Raw genomic sequence first — 21,487 nt, 5'->3', positions numbered from 1 at the left:
GAGCGTGTCCCATACAGTCACATGTAGGTCTAATGAGTTATCTGTCACATCCATCCCGCCGAGGACACACTGCCTGACATTTCAGGACAGAAGGGGCCCAGTGTAGTTGACTGGCACTGAATGTCCAGTCGGTCGCTTCAGGGAGTCCACGTCGGGGACTCAGCGTCAGTCCCTCTTGCTGGCAGGTTGGACATCCACAGGCAGCAGTAGACAGATTAGCCTTGGTAAAGGGAAATCTTTACTCTTGGAGCTTCACCTGGGCCTCCTGGGCCACTTCGCGCATGTGCCCACAGGACTTTTGGGGTCACCCATAGCAAAGGTTGGCTAACATCAACTGACCAAGTCATTTTGTCTAATAGCTTATTCAGCGCCTCTTCCATGGTGGGTACTTTCTGCTGGGTGTTTGCACGTGGTTCAAGTCTTTATACTTCATGCCCACTCCCAGATGTCCACCCACAAGCCTCCACTCCAGACCTCCTCCTTGTTCATGACCTTCCAGTCATTTCCCTCCAGGCCCCTGACCAAATGACCAGGCCGTGGCTGACAGTGTCAACTCAGACCTTGAGCCCAATAGTCCTCAAGATGTCTAGGTAGAGTCCCCTCTCCCCAGCGTACCGTCGCCTGAGTCAATGGCCGCAGTCCCTTTGGAGAAGAGTTGGGAATATCATCGTATGGTTCGCTTGCCACGGTGTTACAGGGTCCTTCCTCCTAGGGACCCAGCCACCTCCTCAGTGAATGGGTTAGGGCTCTGAAAATTTGGCTCAGGACTAGGAATTGGGCCAGGGATAGAGACTTTGTGTGCTGGTGGCTACTCCGCCATCCTTGCCTTCTTTAAGTGGTATATGCCACAGCTCGTTCATTGGCTGCCTGTGTATGGTGCCCCTAGGGATGCCAGGCTCTCTCATCCATCTCCACAACTCCTTGCAGCTCAGGCTCCCTCCACTGGCCATCCAAACTTGACAGTCATTACGGGAACGGCAGCCTCCTGACTTCCGGTGTCTATGGTCTGCCACCTCGCCTCTATGAAGCCTGGGCCCATCATCCCCACGGATCCTTGACCCTCTGCCCTGCAGTCGAGCATGGCCTGCAGAGGAGGCCATGGCTGGGCTTCTGAGTGATGCCGGTGCCCTCTCACCGGCGCAGTCCTGACAACCTTCATGAAGTGGAACGCAGTCCTCTGGCAGAGACGTCTCATCCTCGTATAATACACACATTCCAGCCCATGGTGTTGTCTTAGACGGAAGCAGCCAGTTCTGGGATGGGGGCAGACATTAGCATCGGCAGCCATCTAGAAGATAAACACCCTAACCCAGCTGTTTCAAGCTCTCAACATGACACTTGAACTTGGAGGTGGGAAGTGACGTTTTCAGTCGATGCCAGGCTAGGCAGTTCCCACACCACTGATTCCAGTACACCCATGGTCCTTTCTCTACCACCTTCTGGGGCAATTTCAGTATTTCCATGTCGTTCGACACAAGCCATGGCTTTCTCCAGGCTTCTAACAGCCGCCCTGGTAGCAAGTCTGCCCCAGCTCCTAGGGTCTTTGCCAAGATATTCAATCCCGTGTCCTGAAAAACTGCCCCCCAAATCAGTCAGTTATTGCTTGTCCGGTGCACGCTAGCTAATTCCTGCCACTCTTCCTGTGCACCTCTTTCCTCCCTTACCAGGCCTGTACCAAGCAGGGGACGCTGCTAGTGAACCCTGGCTACTGGCCTCTCAGCCAGGAGACGCAGTGGGGGCAGCTCGTCTAAGTGGGCATCTGTTGCCTCGCAGCGGAGAGGCCGCTGGAGCATCTTCCAGCATGGAAGAAATGCTAACTCTACTGGGAAAGGGCAGCCCCAAAGAGCCCAGGACTCTGCAGGGCCAACACCCTCGGGGCTGTCCCTTCATGTAGCTCCATCTCGATTATTAGAGTCCCAGGTTTTCCAACCAGGCCTCTACCTGAGCATGATAGACCTGCCCTGGCTGAGCAGTTCCCACGGCCTGGAGTCCTGCCACTCTGCTCGTCCTCTTCCTGACTTCTCTGCCATCAGGCCCCCTTGCTCTTGGCGGCTATTAACTGCTTGTTAGCAGCCCTCTATCTCTTTTCATCCCTCTGCTGTGCACCAGCATCACTTAGCAGACAGGCACGTCCCAGAAGAACAAATTGAAACGCCAACAAACATCAAAAGATGTGCAGACTCACTGCCAACATTTAAAAGACCAGCAACTGTTATTGCTGTCAGGGATAAAGTGGAAAACGTGCTCTGGCCCATTCAGGAGGAAACGAGCGAGCACAGTCTTTTGGGGAAAGCAACCAGGCAACACCTATTCCCAGAGAAAGAGAAAGAAAAGCCCCCAAGACAAAGATGTACGTGAAATGGATTTTTATTGACACTTTTCTCGCATTGGCAAACAACTGGAAATAATGTGAATGACCAACAGGGGGGAATAGTTCAATGCACACCCTCCAATATTATGCAGACATTAAAAAGAATGATCAGAGCTACGACAACTGATTGGGAGAAATTCACATTAACGACTAAGTGAGAAAAAAGTTGTCAAAAATGTGTGTAATGTGAGCCCAATTTTATGAAACAGAAGTGACAAAAATACCTATGTATTTATATAAGTGTACATATAGAAACGTCTGTATTTGGTTATGTGGAAGGACACAAACTACAGTGTTAACACAATTTACCTGGGCTTGGAGTTGGATACAGGGGCCAGAGGGTGGGGTGGGTAAGAGTCAAAACAAAAAAGCAACAAAAAAATCTGCACCACACCCCCCAGATGTTTAATGTGAGCACATTTGTGTACTTTTGTATTCAAAAACGAATTAAAGAGTTTCCCTCACTCACTCACACACACACAGACACTCACACACACACACACACACACACACACACACACAGAGACAGACAGAGACACAGAGAGAGACAGAGAGACAGAGAGACACAGAGAGAGACAGAGAGAGACACAGAGACAGAGAGAGACAGAGAGAGACACAGAGAGAGACAGAGAGAGACACAGAGAGAGACAAAGAGAGACGCAGAGAGAGGCAGAGAGAGACAGAGAGAAAGACAGAGAGAGACAGAGAGACACAGAGAGAGACAGAGAGACTCAGAGAGAGACAGCGAGAGACAGAGAGAGACAGAGAGACACAGAGAGAGACAGAGAGAGACACAGAGAGAGACACAGAGAGAGACAGAGAGAGACCGAGAGAGACACAGAGAGAGACAGAGAGAGGCAGGGAGAGACAGAGAGAGACAGAGACAGAGAGACACACAGAGAGAAAGAGAGACACAGAGAGAGACAGAGAGACACAGAGAGACACAGAGAGAGAGAATGAATAAGGACAAAACGAAGACATTTTCAAACACAGAAATATTAAAAGGATTTCCAACCACTGGCCTTCATTGAAAGATCCATTCAGGATGCGCTCGGTCAGGAATACGATCCTGAGGGAAGGGCGTCAATGATCAGCCCACACGCTAACTATGATGTGCTAGAGATTTCAATTCACTTGTGACAGGAGGAGGAGCAGGAGGAAGAAACTCTAATTCTTTAATATTTAAAAAAATAGACATCCAAATACAGCTCTAGCAGCAGTCACAACATGAGGAGAGATGTCTGATTCATAGTAAAATTATGTCAAGGTCCATGTCGTGTTTGAGAGGAGGGTAGAAATACTGAATTAACTTAGATCGCCTTAGAAATAATTATGGCCGAGTATATCTGTTAAAACTTTTAAGGGAAATTACTAAAATTGCAGAAATTGAAACTATAGCTTCCAAGCAAGCAGAGGGTGGCAAAATTAAGTGAATAAAAAGATAAACAGATACCACTACATAAGATCATAAAAATACATTCAAATAGATCAATAACTACTAAATATAAAGATATGAAAATCACCTACTAAAAGACACAAATAATTGTGCAGTTTGTTTTAGTAATTTTTAATTTTTATTTTTATTGAATCAAAACTGATTATACATATTTCGGGGTTCAACATTGAGATATGTGGATCAAATCAGTATCTCTAGCATATACATTGTTACAAATTGTAATTATTCTTTATGCGCCATGTCCAATATCTCCCAATCCCCCTCCCCCCTCTAATTACCCTAGATTTCTTCTCTCCTTCTGAAAGAACAATGGTTACTCTGTTGGTTTGCTGCCCAAATGATCTGTCCAATGCTGGGAGGCATGATCAGGTCCCCCAATACTATCACAGAGCAGATGTCTCTTCCATCACCATGAAATGGGCTCTGCAGAGACAGACATCCTCCTCCTTTCTTTATCTCTGCTGGTGACTCTCCTTGTGTCAAGGCACTCCACTGGCTGGTGGACCATCTGCTTGGTGGTTGTGGCATCAAGCCGCCTTCGCGGCAGTCATGGTTATCATGGTAGCTATGGTGGGCCACTCACATGGAGGAAATGTTTTTGGCCTGCTCTACGGGGCTGGCAGTGTGCCTGGTTGTGGAGAGTGTCTGATCAACAGTTCCATGCCCCGGGTCACTGAGTGTGTCCCAAGGCACTGGCACGGGGTGCCTAGTTGTGGGAGGAGTGCTCGGGTCCCAGGCTGCAAACCCTGGATCCATACCCTGGGTCCCCGGGTGGGCCCTGAGGTGGCGGCATGGGTGCCTAGTTTGGGAGGAGAATCCAGTCCCCTGCTCCATGCCTCAGGTCCACGGGCACACCTGAGACACTGGTGCAATGTGCCTGGTTGTGCGATGGGGGTCCGGTCCCCTTCTCCATGCCTTGGTCCATGGGCAGGGCCCTGATGCACTGTCCCAGAGTGCCTGGTTGTGTGGGGGATCCGGTCCCCAGCTCCATGCCTCAGGTCCATGGGCAGACCCGAGGCACTGGCGCAGTGTGCCTGGTGGTAGGAGAGGGATCTGGTCCCCTTCTCCATGCCACGAGTCCCAGCACAGGCCCCAAGGCACTGGTGCAGTGTGCCTAGTTGTGGGAGCGGTTCCGGTCCCCTTCCGCATGCTCTGGGTCCCAAGGAAGTCCCTGGGGTGCTGGCATGGGGTGTGTGGTTGTGGGAGGAGGCTCTGGTCCAATTCTCCATGCTCCGGGTCCCAGCACAGGCCCCAAGGTGCTGGTGCAGTGTGCCTAGTTGCGGGAGGGGTTCCGGTCCCCTTCCCCATGCCTCGCGTCCTTGGGTGGACCCCAAGGTACTGGTGTCGTGTGCCTGGTTGAGGGAGGGAAGTCTCGTCCCCTTCTCCATGCCTTGGACCCCCACGTGGGGCCCTGAGGCACTGTCACAGCATGCCTGGTTGTGGGAAGGGGGTCCAGACCCTGGCTGCTAGCCTCGGGTCCCCAGTCAGGCATCTAGGCATTGGTGGTGTGCTGGTATCTGGGAGTGGGGTCCAGTCCTTGACTCCAATCATCAGGTTCTGGGTGGGGCCCCGAGGTGCTGATGCTGTGAGTGGTTGTGGATGGGGTCCTGCCCCTGGCTCCATGCCTCACGTCCCTTGGTGGGTCCCAAGGCATTCATGGTGTGCCTGAGCCGGAACTAAGGTTTTGTCTTTTGAATGCTTCTAAAATGGGAACTTCCTGTGGGAACTAGTACTTGAGCTGTGTGGTTGACGTAAATTGCTGCCTTGCTGCTGTTTCCCTAGGGAAGGCTTTTTGTGCAGCTCAGGGTTTAATGGCTGACCTTATAGGTACTTCCGGCTCTCCAGATTCTCAGTGCACCTGGGTTGTGTAGAAACTCTGATCTGGGCCTGAGTTTTTTCATCAAACTGCACCCCATGCAATTCTATACTCCTGACCATTCTCCTCTGAGTGGTCCTGCTCTGATTGAGGGGCAGATCGGCTGTCCTTGCTGTGCCCCAGTGTTCCCCTGGTGGGCCCGTCTCCCCCACCGCCCATACTCCAAACACTTCCCATGGGATGGGTCCTGGGCCTGTCCCTTGTGATGACTCACCGGCCTCTGAGTGGTTCCCCTTTTTCAGTTGTTCTGGCTCCTCACTCCTTTGTGGGTCCACAGGAACACGCTTAGTGGTCTTGCTGTCCTGGGAGCCACCAAAGTCCTCTTCTCCCCTTCCACCTCCAAGCAACTCCATCTAAAGGGCACAGCTGTGGCGTCAGCCCGCTCCTGATCCATGTGCTCCAGCATTAAAGTGGCCATGGTCTGAAACACTGAGGGCAGCTTTTTCTTTCTCTCTTCGTGTGCTCTCCTGCCTTCATGAGTTCCATAGGTCTCTCCTCCTCTTCCTGTGAACTCCAGCAGAACCAGCTTGGCTGATGCTACATTTTGTAGTTGTAAATTCATTGTTTTGTGGGGGAGAGTGAGGCTGGGGACCGTCTATTCCGCCATCTTGAGCGGAAGTCTCTGCAGAGTTTGTTTTAATGTCAGCCCTATAGTGCTCACAAGAGACGCACCTAAAATAAAGCTGTGCTAAAAGGTTGAAAATAAAAGGATGGAAAAAATATACCATTGAAATACTAAGAAATGGAACCAGGCAAAATAGAACTTGGGGCAAAAAATATTATTACCAATGAAATTAGGACACTACATAATAACGAAGAAATAGTCTACTAAGTATAAAATCATGAGCTTAGATGCACACAATTACGTAACTTTAAAATGTATAAAGCAAAAGCTGACAGAATTACAAGAAGAAACTAACAAATGCGCAATCATAGAGAAAAATTTTAAGCTACATCTACCAAAAATGAGCAGACCAACCACAAAATATTGGTAAGGGTATTGATGAATTGAACAACAAACTTAGATCAATCAGAAAGACCCGCTACATAGAGAATATAGGCTTTTTTCAAGTGCACGTGGGACAGGCATAAAATTTGACCACATAACTAGGTCACAAATGAAGTTTCAACAAACTTCAAAGAATCAAGATCGTACAGAATATATACACATTCTCTGACGATATAGAACCATTGTTCTACATTATATGTAAAACAAACTTTAAAATGATAGCTTAAAATCAAACACACGTGTATTTGGAGCCTTAAAATGCCCTCCTAAATATCTCACTGGTAACAGAGCCAATAATGGCAGAAATTGTGAAATATTTAGAGCTTGATGACAATGAAAGTGTTGCATATCAAAACTTATAGAAGGCAGTGGTCCTGAGAGAGGACGTTTTAGCCTGAAATACATGGATTTAAAATCTGCGGGGGTGCACCTGGGGTCCTCCTGCAGACCCAGAAGGAGAAGGGGCCGACAGGGTTACCCCCGGTGTTGGGACTGCAGGATCTTGGGGAAAAGTGAGCCTGCTGCCCGCCAACCCAGCCCCGTGAAAGAGACACTCAGACACGGCAGGGGTTCTGTCAGGGCAGTTCCACTTTATTGCCCTTACACTGCAATTTATATAAGCAAGCAAGTAGGGGCTTTCCATGAACTAACCAATCAATTAAAGGATCACGCGGGCATGCATTTTGTACTAACATGTTGAGCATAGCAATCACGCAGGGTTCACGAGTGCGGAAATACTGGAGGACCAATAAAACCTTTTGGAGCTATCTTGGGTTATGCCTCCGCTACTTCTCGCGGGCGCCATCTTCATCCTCCACCCATAGGCACCATGTGGCTCACAGATAATGTTTGCTCCTAAAAATGGGCCCAACAAAAATCGTGAAAGACTGGAATGGGGGAAATAGAAAATCACCATCCCATCTCTAGGATGAGAACGACAAACCACTGTAGAGAGAAATTAGAGAGGACACAAGAAGATGGAAAGATATCCCAGGCTCTTGGATTGGAAGAATTAACACTGTGAAAATGTCCATAGTACCCAAAGTGGTCTACAGATTCAATGCAATCTCCGTCAAAATACCAATGACATTTTTCTCAGGATTGGATAAAACAATCCTATAATTCATATGGAATAACAAAAGACCACCAATAGCCAAAGCAATCATGAGCAAGAAAAGAAAATAATAAAGCCGGAGGCATAAAAGTACCTGACTTTAAACTATACTACAAAGCCATAGTAACCAAAGTAGCATTGTACTGTTATAAAAACAGACACACAGACCAATGGAACACAATGGAGAATCCAGAAATCAACCCAATGACCTACAGCCATCTGATCTTTGACAAAGGCACCAAGACTACACATTGAGGAAGAGACTGCCTCTTCAGTAAATGGTGCTGGGAAAACTGGACATTCACATGTAGGAGAATGAAACTAGACCCGTACCTATCACTGTATAGCAAAATCAACTCAAAATGGATTAAAGAATTAAATACACCTCCTGAAACATTAAAACTCCTTAAAGAAAACATAGGGGAAACAGTCCAGGAAGAAGGAGTGGGTAAAGACATCATGAATAGGACCCCAAAAGCACAAGCAACCAAAGAAAAAATAAACAAATGGAATTGTATCAAACTAAAAAGCTTCTGTACAGCAAAAGAAACAATTAACAGAGTGAAAAGACAGACAACAGAGTGGGAGAAAATATCTGCAAAATGTACATCTGACAGAGGATTATTATACAGAATACATAAAGAACTCAAACAAATTAACAGCAAAAAAAAAAAAAAGCAAGTAAACCAATTAAAAAATGGACAAAGGAGCTGAATAGGCATTTCTCAAAGGAGGATGTAGGAATGGCCAACAGACACAGGAAAAAATGCTCAACATCACTCAACATTTGGGAAATGCAAATCGAAACCACTTTGAGATACCATCTCACTCCAGTGAGGATGGCTAATATCCAAAAGACTGAGAATGATAAATGCTGGTGAGGTTGCAGAGAAAAAGGAACTCTCATACATTGTTGGTAGGACTGCAAAATGGTGCAGCCTTTATGGAAAATGGTATGGAGGTTCCTCAAACAATTACAGATAGATCTACCATATGACCGAGCTACTCCACTGCTGGGAATATACCCAGAGGAATGGAAATCATCAAGTCGAAGGGTGACCTGTACTCCTGTGTTTGTTGCAGCACTATTTACAATAGCCAAGAGTTGGAACCAGCCCAAATGTCCATCATCAGATGAGTGGATAAGGAAAATGTGGCATATCTACACAGTGGAATACTACTCTGCTACAAAAAAGAATGAAATACTGCCATTCACAGCAACATGGATGGACTCAGACACAATTATATTAAGTGAAATAAGCCAGGCACAGAGAGAGAAATACTGCATGTCCTCACTTATTTGTGGGAGCTAATAAAAATAAATAAGTAAATAAACAAACAAACGGGGGTGGGGGTGGGGAAAGAAGACACAACCATCACAACGTTTCCTTGATTTGGTTAAGACAAGTGAACAGATATGATGTTGATGGGGTGGAGGTTCGAGAGGGAGGGAGGAAAAGGAGGGATTGGTAAACAGACACGGAAATCAACTCTATTGTATATTGATAATTAAAATAAAATAAAACATGAAATACGACCATTCGCAGCAACATGCATGAACTTAGAGAAAATTACGTTTAGTGGAATAAGCCAGGCACAGAAAGAGAAATACCTCATGTTCTCACTTATTTGTGGGAGCTAATAAAAATAAATAAATAAATATACAAAGAAATAAACAGCGGGTGGGGGCGGGAATAAAGTGAATATGTATCAACAAAGCCAAAAAAAATACACTTATATTCTTCAATAATAATCATTAAAATAAGAAGCCATAGAACTAATTAGCTCTTTCCAGCATGTGAGGATCCAATGGGAAACTGAGAGTTTGCAGCCTGAAGCAGGGAGCGCTCAACAGAGCCCGACCATGCGGACACCATCTCCCTGTTCTTCAGCCACCAGAACTGAGGTGTATCAATTTGTGTTGCTCATAAACCACCCTATCTATGGTATGCTGTTATCGCAGTTGGAACTAAGACACCCTCATCATACAGCCATTCTACGAACACACCTGAAGTTTTTCTCTTCTATCTCGTCCTTCTTCCTGTGTGTCAATTGCTTTGCAAGTTCTGCTGAGAATCGTGTGATATGCAGATGTTTTGGTCATGTGTGAGCACACACGCTTCTCCATAGGGTAACCAAGAGGCCTTGCATTTTATAAACCCCATGCATGTCAATGCGTCGTCTGATTTTTCAGCCGAATTTCTTCTTACTCAAACATTTCACCTTCAGAAAGGTTTACGTACTTCCCACTCATGAATACTAAATATCAACCATATCCTTCATCCACGATTCCTACAGTTTGGCTAGGACTGTGTTTAACATCTAATGTACTGCACAGGTGGCATATGGATGTGTCGATTAAGTCGAGTGTAATAATTATTAAACAATGTGTACTTAAATCACCCCATTGTACACCTTGAATATATACAAATTTATTCGTCAGTTAAATAATTTTAATAAAACATAATAAAAATATAAAATCAAAAAAGAAAAGATTTTAAATAAAATAAAATAACCATGATTATGAGATGATTTTTACCTTCTGTCCATGTTTTCCCAGAAGTTTTCAAGCAAAATGGAAAACATACTGGTTTCTGCCCATCCCCCATAGCCCCTGATATGTTAGTTATTGCACCTCATTACTCTCATTCCCCCTGTCCTTTGTCCTCCTCGAGACACATTTGTAGGCACTGGGAACGCGGTTGCTGTGCCCCTAGACCTTCAGTCACAAGTTCCCACCCCACTGTGAACCCGACCACCTGTTTTCTGCACTGTTGTCCATCAACTGTGGTGCACGGCTGGAGAAAATGAGAGGTCGGCGCTGCTGGAGACTCAGGACCCCCAATCTACTGCGCTGCCTCACTCCCCTCAGTGCTTGTTCTCTCCACAACCGTCACCCCCGTGGTCCGTGACGACCCAGACACAAGCAGCTTTCAGCTCCACTACGTGTGGCCTACCAGAAAACGCTTGCAAATCAAACGTTCGGAAGCCTTGAGCAGCAGACGTGCGAGCCATGAGTGGGTATTCACCGCCGAGCCACCCAGGACACAACTGAAAGGACCCACGCTCACTGGGGGCTCACAGGTGGAGACACTGCTACTCAGAGCCACCAGCTACATGCACATCCCACAGTGGCAGGGTCGGCTACATGCCTGGAGTTTTCTTCCTCCAACACACGCATCGGCCACACGTAAAATTGCCAGCTTCGTTGCCTGCACCCGCGCACCGCCTGGCACTCTGGGGTCGTTGCAGTATCTTCCCCATTCCTGATCCTCCCCTTCAGACACGGCCTTAGCTGCATGAGTCTGAAGCTCTTCCTTCTAGGGACAGGTTACATTCCCTTACCCCACTGATACTGAGCTTGACCGCGTGGCTACCGCTCGCTCATGGAATGGGGACAAGAGCGACAACGTGCTCATTTGATCCTAGGCCTTAAGAGGCATCACGATCACTCCTCTTGCATGTCTTCCACCATCACAAAAAGAACATGTTCAGTAGCCAGGTGACCTTCTGGTCCCAGAGGAACGGAGTAGGCCCCCGTGGAGTAGGGCCATCCTAGCGCCATGATGTTCTATGCTATGGGTGTACGGTGATTCACTTAAACATTGCTCTCCTGCTAAACACTTAGGGCTTTTATTCAAAATTCTCACACGTCCAAAGAATGCTTGAGCAAGAATTCTTGCACATTTATGTGCCGTACATGCATTGAGGTGGCATGGTGACGTGAGATGTCAAAGCGGGTCTTTCCCATTTTCCAGGAATTGATGACGAAAGTCCACAGCTATCTAAAGAGGTCCTCAAAATACCTCCCATTCTAAATAGTGAGGACCACCCCCATTCAGGACCAACCACGTCCCTACAGGGATTTCCAAAAGGTGCCATTTCAAAGGAGCCCATTCTACGACTTCCTCATAAAGAGGGTGGAAGTGGAGGAGTCACCTTGGGGAGGAACCACCCTTCTCCCGAAGGCTCTCCCAGTGCTGTGAAGGGTACAGGGGCAAGCACCTCAAGGGTACCATCTGTGGGAGTCTGAAAAAAGTGGATATTGACATCTTGCTCAGGGTTAGACATTTTCAGAGCCAGCGGGCTTGCAGATCCACCCTAGGCCTCTCGGAGCAGCAAACTCAGAGGCCAGGGATGCTGCTAGCTGAGGGCCACCTTCCCAAACAAATGGGTCACCCAAATGTTTGGTTTTTACAGCTACTGGAACTGCCTCCCCCAAAAGCCGTAGCAATTTCCATGAACCCAATGGTATTTTCCCAGATCCTCACCAACATTATATACTATAAATGGTTTTCATTTGTGTTAATCAGTGAAAAGTGATATTTTGTTGTTGCATAAGTGTGAATGATTATTTCCTCTTACTGAATTGTGTGTTTGTGCCCCTTGGCCATTTTCTTCTTGTATTTATCTTCTGTCTGAATGCTTTGCAAGAGGTTTTATATACACAGACTATTAATTATTTTCTTGTTATGTGTGTTGCAACCTTTGCTTCTCGTGATAGCTTGCATCTTATTTTTATTTAAGATGCACGTGACATATAGTAGTTTTATATTTTAATGTCATCAAATGCTGGTCCTTGTGTGATTGCTTCCATTTCTCAGATGCTTTGAAAGTCCTTTCCCATTTCTGGACTCCCACTCACAGATGTGAAGTTGCCAGGGCAGTTAAATCATTTGTGCTGTCCTATCACCCAGCGGGCTGTCGTGTGCTTGAAGCATGAGGACTTGGCCCCACAAGTTACTCTCCTGAGAGCAGCTTTTACATCCTTATTTCTCAGGGTGTAGATGAGGGGATTTAGCATTGGTGTCACTGCTGCATAAAATATAGAGACAATTTTGTCCTCATCTTGGGACTTTTTGGCCTGTGGTCTCATATAAATATATATTAGTGTCCCAAAGTAGATGGTGACCACGACCAGGTGAGAACCACATGTGGAAAAGGCCTTAAGCCTAGCCTCAGTTGGATGGATTCTTAAGACAGCCCTGAGGATACAAAGGTAAGAGATAAGGATGAAAGTTAAAGGTACTGGCATTGAAATGACAGCACATACCATCATCATAACCTCTAGGGAAATGGTGTTAGAATAGAGCAATTTGAAGATGGCTTGGACTTCACAGGAGAAGTGATTGACTGCATTATGCCCACAGAAACTGATGGGGAAGAGCAGAATGGGCACGACAGTGAGCAGGAAGGCTGTCACCCACACAGCCAAAGCCATTAAAGTGCATTCTCGAGAAGACATGACCAAGTTGTACCTGAGTGGATTTGAGATAGCCACGAATCGGTCGTAAGCCATAATGGCCAGAAGGAAACACTCAGCCAGTGCCAAGAAGGCTCGGATGGCAAGCTGGGCAAAACAGGAGCTGTAGGAGATGGTGGGATAGTTCTGCAGGGAGTTCGCCATGGTCAGGGGTACAGCACTGGTGGAGAACAGGAGATCCAGTAAAGACAAGTTACCAAGGAAGAAATACATTGGGGTGTGAAGCTGAGAACTGACTCCCACCAGGAAAACGATCATGCTGTTTCCTGCCAAAGTTAGTATGTAGAGAAACATCAGTGCCCAGAAAAGAACACTCTGGGATGTGGGGTCCTTGGACATTCCCACGAGAATGAATTCGGTCACTTTGGTGTGGTTTCCAATTTCCTGGTAATTCATTTCGTCTATCCACAGCTACAGGTGGGGAGAGAAGGCAGACGAATCAGCTCTTTGCCAGCAAGGAATTCACCGAGTATACTATCAGGTTGCTTAAAGCACAGCAGCCCTTGACACAAGCTCACCTCTGAAGTTTTCAGCCCCTAACCTGCCAGCAGCTTCAGTGACCCACGCCCGTGTCTGCATCCTCTGAGGGGAAAATAAAAAAGCAGTCCTCCAGGAAAAAGGACCGGGACCCCTGGATTGTGTGAACACAGTATTGGAGGAAGAGAGAACAAAGGACCCACCCAGCCTTCTGGCCAGCAAGCCTCCCATGAGCTCCTGCTCCAAACTAAATGAGGCCTGACCACGAGAAGAAACCGGCTGCCTCTTCATTCAGGGGCAGGAGAATGACAGTGTAGCGGCACAGGGAAAGGTCCTCAGGACAATATTGGCTTGTACTCACTCGAGGTCAACACTCAAGGTCCTAAGTCCCTTCCCACACTGGGGCTGAGACCAAAAGATCCACAATGCTTTCCTCCCACCTCTTCAACCAGCAGCTCGTCACTCCTCAAGGCAGAGAAGAAAGGAGAAAGGAAAGGTAGGAATGTCAGGATATGCAGGGGAGGGACCCATTGCAGGCCAGCGAAGGACTGCTCTGCTGGGTGTCTCTGTTCCCTTCTGACTTTTGCCTACATGTGGGCAGGCGAGCGGGGCTGGCAGGCCTGGCCTGGGCTCTGGCTGGCAAGGTTTGCATTTACCTTCCTTGCACCACCAGAATGATAAGGTCTGAGATTTTCGTGGGGGCTTGCTGGACGCGACTAAGCTGACCAGAGGCATGTGTCTGACCCCTGTGTCTGTGCTCTTTGCTCTGCTCCTAACTACTGTCGTATGATTTATAACCAACGAAGCTCCTGTTCCACTTCTCCAGATGTGCGTCTCCATTCGTGCATCTGCTGTCACCTTAAATACCATGCGACCCATGATTTTGCCCCAGAGTTTGCCATTTTCAACTTTGCTGTCTCTGTCAGAGTCTGGCGCATATTAGGGGCTCCCCAAATGTTAGATCCTGCCTCCACCTTACTCTCCATACCCCGTCAGTCAGCAAACTCTGTTAATGTGTCCATTTAATGAACTAAGCATTTCCAGACACACACTGTGGAGCAGGCACTGAGAAGAGGCTTCCTCTGCAGTACCTCTTCCTTCCGTCCCTTCTTCTCTATTCCCATGTTTATGGAGGCCAAGACCTCATGGCCTCACACCAAGACTCACTACCAGCAACCTCCCGGACACAGTCCCTCCCCTCAAGGGGTTCACCATCTGGTGGGAGGGACAGAAAAGAACACACGATTCTACCGTGACTCGTAGTACATGGGGACAGGGTCAAGGCTGACAAAGAGCACCCGGGAAGGGGACCTAACCAGCCAGAGCTGGTGACACCTCTGCAGAGACTTGACGAATGAGTGGGGACTAGCCGGTCAAAGGGAGGCGGAGGGAGAGAGAAGAAACAAAGACGAACACCCCAGTTCCTGTTCACCATCTGTGGGGGGAGAAAATCCGGCCATTCCAGCACAGGATGAGGAGCGCTAGACAGAGGGAGGCACCGAGAGGAAAGGACTGACTCGATTCCTGAGGAGCTCATCTCAGCTACCACAGGAAAACGCATGTGGTTAGACCAGAGGTTCTCAAAGCAGGGTCTGTGGACCGGCAGCATCAGCATCCTCTAGGACTTGTGAGAGATACAGATTCTCAGGCCCCACCCCAGACCTGCTGAGTCAGGAACTCTGGGAGTGGGGCCCACAGATCTGTTTTAACAAGCTCTGCAGGCGTCTCTAATGCCTCTAAAGTTTGAGAACCACTGGTTCGAGTACAACTTGATCATTTCCTGCTGGTTTTCAGCTTTCATCCTAAAGTAGGAATGAGACACGTAACACAGACAGCTTTTCAGATGCTTAATAATTGCAGGGTCCCTCCCAAAGAATTTCGTAAAACTATTCAAACACACACACACACGCACACACACACACACACACACACACACACACACACACACACTTTAAAACTGGCATTAAAGTTTTTCGTCCGTTTCAATACTTGGAAAGATGTGATCTCTGTTTTCCTGTAAATATTCATAATTTAAAGCCACCCCTTCCTGAATATTCCTGTGCATACCTGGGTGTGAAGAGCAGACACAGATTTTCACGAGCCGCTGGCAGGGCTTGTTCCACAGCCAGCTCCTGGTGCAAAGGCTGCTGAGTGTGCTACAGCACAGAAAGGGTTCGTCATTTGGGAAGGTGGTCACTTCTTGCTGCCGTCAGGGCCAACTCCAATGTCATGCACATGTGCTGGAGTAAGGGGACTGACCTTGCTCTTCTGCAGACTCCACCTGGAGATCTGAGGAAAGTGGCCTACGCTGCCTCTTTGCACGCAAATCTACCCCACGCCACTGAGACACTGTCAACACCACCCGCAAGGGAAAGGTCTCCGCGTGCTCTTCACCGAGACTTCCATGAGTGACATGCATTTCCAAAAATGATATCCCAGCCCCACCTCCACCCCCGAGGGTGGAAGGCAGAATTGTCAGCAAATCGCGCCTGTGAGATGGGTGGAGCAGCTGACTCAAACCAGCCAAGCTTCTTCCAGCTCTGCAGCCAGTCCCCCTTCACGGAAGGAGCCCAAACACTCAGTGACGGTGCTGGACAGAATCAGACCACAGCCCCTTCCTGCTGAGACTCTGAGCCAAGCTCTGTTTCCCCAAGGTTAAGTCGGCTTTGGGACGAACGCGGTGAGATGTTTGTAACTCTTGTCAGACGCTGACGTGTTTGCCCGACTTCAGGGACCCTTTGGACGGCCACGAAGTCTTCCCTTGCCTGCAGTGCTCACGTGCCGTGTCCCTTGTGGAGGAGCAGAGCTGCCGTCTCAGCTCGGCGAGGCCTTGCCGTCACTCAGAGGCCCGCGGGCCCAGCACTAGGGAGGTGAGGAGCTCGATAGAAGAGATTAAAACAGCCTTAAGGACCTAAGAACTGTGCACAGCAACAACCCATGAATTATTTCCTGATGCCTTCTTCAGAGACTGGGGACTGAACAGCAATTGGCTTCTGCTTCTGAAAAGCAGGCCGTAGAGTGGAAAGTGAACACGTGGGCAGAGATGAGGATTTCTTCTTTCCCAGGAGTGGAGGCTAAATTTTACTCCTTTTCCATAAATACCGACCTTTCCTAGCTACTTGATCCCCAGTTTCTGAGGCCCGCCGGGGATAGGTGCAGAGGGCATCTCCGGAAGCACAAGATTGCCAAGGATTGCAGAGGCCTGAGCTTTGCCAAGAAAGCCACCTGAATCTGGGTTATCTGATAGCCCTGCACTGTTACCCCATTGCCCATGACTCCGGGATGCAGTGAAGCCAGAATGGGTAATATACAAGCCCAGTCCTCTTGCTAGGGACGCACAAGGGTCAGCTCTACCCGGAACGACTCCAGCTAGACTCACACTCTAGGAAGAGTCATGTGGCTTGCAAGGTGGCTCCGGAAAGTAATTCCGACTTTCCAGTCTGCGTTTGGGTTGAGTAGGGGAGAGCTGCCTTGGGGGTTAGCTCTGCGGGCCTTATGAAGCCGAGAGAGACTGAGGAAATCCAATAGGATATTGGCAAGAGAGCCTCAGGGGAAACAATTAGAGGTGTGCACCAACCATATATATCACTGAGGCTGTGAGTGGCCTCTGTGGGCAGCCACACTTGTAAACGTGGTCCCTGGTGGAGCAAACACACTTACTCCTTGAGCCAGAGAATTACAACAGACAAGTTCATGCTACCGCCCCACAGCCCAACGCACGGGCTTCTGCCTTTTCTATACCAGGCTCTGTGCTGGCTGCTGTCAGGGGGGCAAAGGTCAGCAAGAGTGCACAGACTAATAGGAGAATGAAGACACATATCCGAAGCAGACATTAAGAATTCAGCTTTAGAACTAAGTCTGTTTACAACGCTTAGAATTAGAATTTAGCTGCTTAGAAGGAAAACTGAGGGCGCGACTTGACCAAGGATGAACTTGACCTGGAGCCAGACAGATCTCCAGAGGTCTAAGCTCAACTCCACCCTTTCCTGGCTGTGTAATTTTGGGTGAGCTATGACACTTAACCTCTCTCAGCTTTAGATTTGTTTTCTCTTTGACATGGAGCGAATAATAGCAGCTACCTCACTTCATGGTTTGGAGGAGGAACTGAGAGAATATACGTATAACTAGTCTGTAAGTGCAGGCGTCCATGCGGGAAAAACCCCAACACTCCCCTACTCCCGTGAGTGCGGGCTCACCCTGTGGGTCCCAGGACATGAGGATCAGAGCACGGTGGTCCTGTATCAGCACTTACTGGGGGTTATCACTCTAGGCCAGTAGGGCTTCTTCGTCTCCCCTTAAGTGCAGTCCCACCATGTTTCCCATGGACGTTGGATGTAATTCAGTGAAATAAGTCCTGGGAAATATCAATTAAATAATAGCTAACGTGATCACGAAAATTTTAGTGTTGAAGAAGAAATAGGAAGGCTGATCAATGAAACAGAATTAAGAATCCAGAAGTAGATTTTTTTAATTCATATGGAAATTTAGTGTCTGATAAGGGAGAAATTTAACATTTGTTAAATTTGATAAAGGCAACATTCAATAAATGGTGTTGTGGACAACTGGCTCTCCATGAAAACATGCACCACACGAAAGTGGATCCCCACCTTACTCCTTTCACCAAAATCAGTCTCGGGGATCAAAGAGTAAATGTAGACAAACGAAACACTAAAACACCTAGAAAGACACACGGGTGGATATTTTCATCTTCCGGAGTGCTGAAAACATTTCTGAGCGCAGGATGTGAGACTAGAAGCACTGCCGTGCTGTTGATGATGGTGTGCATTGGAGCAGCATCTTTGGAGGGCAAGTTTGCTGCACTTTAAAGTGTGCACGCCCAGGGAGTAATTGCAGTTGCAGGTGGTGGGCACGCTGATAGCACTGATCTGCTCGCCGCATCGTGGGCACAGCTGCTGACGGTCAGCTCTGTGCCACATGAATATGCATAATCAATAAAAGTTTTTCAAATTAAAAAACAAAAAAACAAAATGTGCACACCGAGCTCACAAATGGGATGGGAGGAAAGATCCAGATGTCCAGGGAATCTGCTCTGGCCAGAGGAGAAAGTACTGAAGGAAAGGAAAAGACAGGCAGACATGCTAAACAGCGATTTCTGCATCTCAATTGAGAGGCTTCCTGTTATCTCACCCTGTGGGCTGCAGAGACAGCAAGTCCTGACTGTGGAACAGCCCAAGCCTCAGGGAACCTGAAGCCATGTTAGCAAAAGTTGGCTTCTTTCCCAAACCCCTACTCAGTGTCTGTCCCGTTGGGAAATCCTTTCCTGGACATAAATACTCACGTCTGGGAGACACCGTCCTTCACCCCCAAGGCCATATGAGCACCTTTTGCCTTCTTTATTCATTCATTCAATGAATATTTATTTAGCATCTATGGAGTGCCAGGCACCTTGCCAGGCTCTAGGGGCCCATCTGTCACCACACAATAAATGCTCATTCCGGAAGTGAGAGCTCATAGGCTGAAGAGGATGTGCAGAAAGACTGAGACTGAGTGGAAGGACGACGTTATCTGTTCGCAGGTCAACCTTGGGTAGGTCATTTCCTTATTCTCAGGCTGGTTTTCCATGCCGTGTCCCTCCTTTGTTGTTTTTCCATTTAGTGGCCTGGGTTGTGACTGGGAATAAGGGCATGGTGACACTGAGGCAGCTTTTACCACTGAGACCACACCACTGGGGGAAGGCGCAGAAAGGAGCTAGACAGACCGGGGTCTCCATTGACTACTGCATCTTGAGATGGATGTCATGTACTTCACGTGGACTGGCTGACATCCATTTGCCAGCATCTCCTCCAATTTGTCTCCTTGGCAAGCACTGCATGGAGACCACATTCAAAAGGCCCTTCTGGCTGTCTCTTAGTGGATATTTGAGACACAGAGAGAGTCCTGGGAATGTTGTATAACAGGAGGATTTTCAAGTTACCCCACACCTGGACTGGAAGCTGTTGGCCATCTTTGCAGCCCTTGCAACAGAAGGTGCAGATGAAACGTCTTCAGAGCAAAGGAAGAGCAAAGCACATCCACAGGGATGAAAGACAGGGAAGGGGGCAGTCCTGATGGTGTCTGAGTCTCTGGTTCCACTTTGCTCCTGTCTGAGTTTCTGGGAGACAACTACCCCACCCCCACCCCAGCCCCCACCCCCAACCTGGTATTCACATAACAAGTTCCCATGGTTTCCTGGGCTACTTGGAATTGGTTTCTGCTACTTTGGGGTTTTTGTTATTTTACTTCTCAAAATACATTGTACTTGATTTTCATGCCCCTTTACCAGTTCCTCTCCACCCCTCTCCCCTACCCGCCATCGTAAGTGTGCACTTGACTTAAATAGTTCAAGGAATTTTTGTGGTTATTCCATCCGGTTTCTGCTACTTTTGACCAATAGAACCCTAATGGTAGATCTGCTTGCTCATGTTACAGAAGAAGCTCGGTGTCTACCTGTACTGGGAGTTAAGAGGGCTCCATCAGACACTCTGTGCTCCAATCTTCCAGGCAGGATGAAGAGAGACAGAAAAAGTTTAGACTGTCTGGGGTCAACTTTGCCAACTGAGAGATCTGGTTAACTGTGAAGAGCCCAATATGATGGCAGCAGAGAGGTTCTTTTTCTGTCTTGTGGTGGCAGCAGTGCCCCCTGACCTCTAGCTGGCACGTTTTCCCTCAGAGAGCCAGTCCATGGCAGTGCCCAGCTCTTTCCCTAGAGTCTCAGCATCTAAGGGAAGAAAGCAAGGGGGCACCTGCCTGGTGAGCCTAAAACTCTGACACGTACCTACCTTCAGGCAATTCTGACTTTGCAATTCTTTGTGGTCGCCCCAAATACTAGAAAATGAAATTAACCTGCCAGCCTGTAGCTACTCTTTTCAGCACACAGAGAACCTGTAGTTACTGAACTCAAGTGAGAAAAGAACGGCCAACCAGATTGCTTCGTCACGTTTTCACCCAACACATGAGACGGTTCCACTGAGCAGAGCTCAGTGTCCAGGTACGGGGGTGTCTGTGGCCTCCTCCCCACGGGCAATGTGGTGAAGGGGGCGGGGCAGAGTTCACCGTGGGGCAGAAGTGCCAGCTAAGAAACCAAAGAAGTCCTGAGGCCCCAATCAGGACTTTCCCTTTCAAAGAGTCCAGATAGTTAATAGGATGCACACAAACATCCACGCCGGCCCTACAGCCACCGAACTTAGGAGACAAGCCAACATCCAGGCCCAGCACCATGATGTTCCCAGAACTCGGTTCTGTGTTGCCCCCAATCCTATCAGAGTCCATGGTCTCTAACTGGGATCTAACTGGTATCCAACTGGAGCCAGATGCAGAAAACCTGGATAATTTTGAGAGCAGCGGTCCCCGAGCTGTCACTGCTGAGAGAGCCCCGCAGTCACCATGGCCGCTCTCTCCGTTCCAACAGAAGAGCTTCTGTTTTCGAAACTGTGGCCAAGAGCAGAGGGGGCCAGAGGGCAGGAAAGAGGAAGAGAAAAGTGGAGCGGCTAGAAAACTGCCACACGCCCACCTTGGTGTCGGCAGCCCCTCTGGTGGCGGAGGCAGAGGCAGAAACGGCTGGAATGATTCAGAGGAGATTGCGAGTGATCCTAAGCTCCAACAGAGTAGTCTGGGGTCCTGTTTTCTGCTTTGGGGTGTGGGCCTTGTCCCTGCCACCGCCTAGAGCCCAGCACCCAGCACTGTGCTGGCCCTGCAAAGGATGGACACTTGTCATATGGCAGCCGGTCTCGCTTTCAGCAGGATCTTCTCTCTGTCTCGTTCCCTATCTGTCTCTCTTTCTCTCTTTCTTTCCTTTCCTTTCCTTCCTTCCTTCCTTCCTTCCTTCCTTCCTTTCTTCCTTCTTTCCTTCCTTCCCCCTTCCGTCCTTCCTTCCTTCCTTTCCTTCCATCCTTCCTTCCTTCCTTCCTTCCTTCCTTTCCAT

At 48.2% G+C, this 21,487-nt stretch overlaps 1 protein-coding gene across 1 annotated transcript in view; it reads right to left on the bottom strand.

Moving 5' to 3' along the window:
- Nucleotides 1-20,835, bottom strand: part of LOC134368579 (uncharacterized) — a 37,847-nt gene extending 17,012 nt beyond the window's left edge. The window contains exons 1-2 of the mRNA XM_063085006.1: nt 20,722-20,835; nt 12,520-13,500 (exon numbers count right to left, since the gene is read on the bottom strand). Of these exons, the coding sequence (XP_062941076.1) occupies nt 12,520-13,500; nt 20,722-20,835 (1,095 nt within the window). The remainder of the gene's footprint in view (nt 1-12,519; nt 13,501-20,721) is intronic.
- Nucleotides 20,836-21,487: the final 652 nt, after the last annotated feature.

This window comes from Cynocephalus volans, chromosome X (genome assembly GCF_027409185.1).
Source record: "Cynocephalus volans isolate mCynVol1 chromosome X, mCynVol1.pri, whole genome shotgun sequence".
In the NCBI taxonomy this organism is placed as follows: Eukaryota; Metazoa; Chordata; class Mammalia; order Dermoptera; family Cynocephalidae; genus Cynocephalus; species Cynocephalus volans.
Note: the sequence above shows the minus strand (reverse complement) of the source record. Positions and strands in the feature narration are given on the sequence as shown.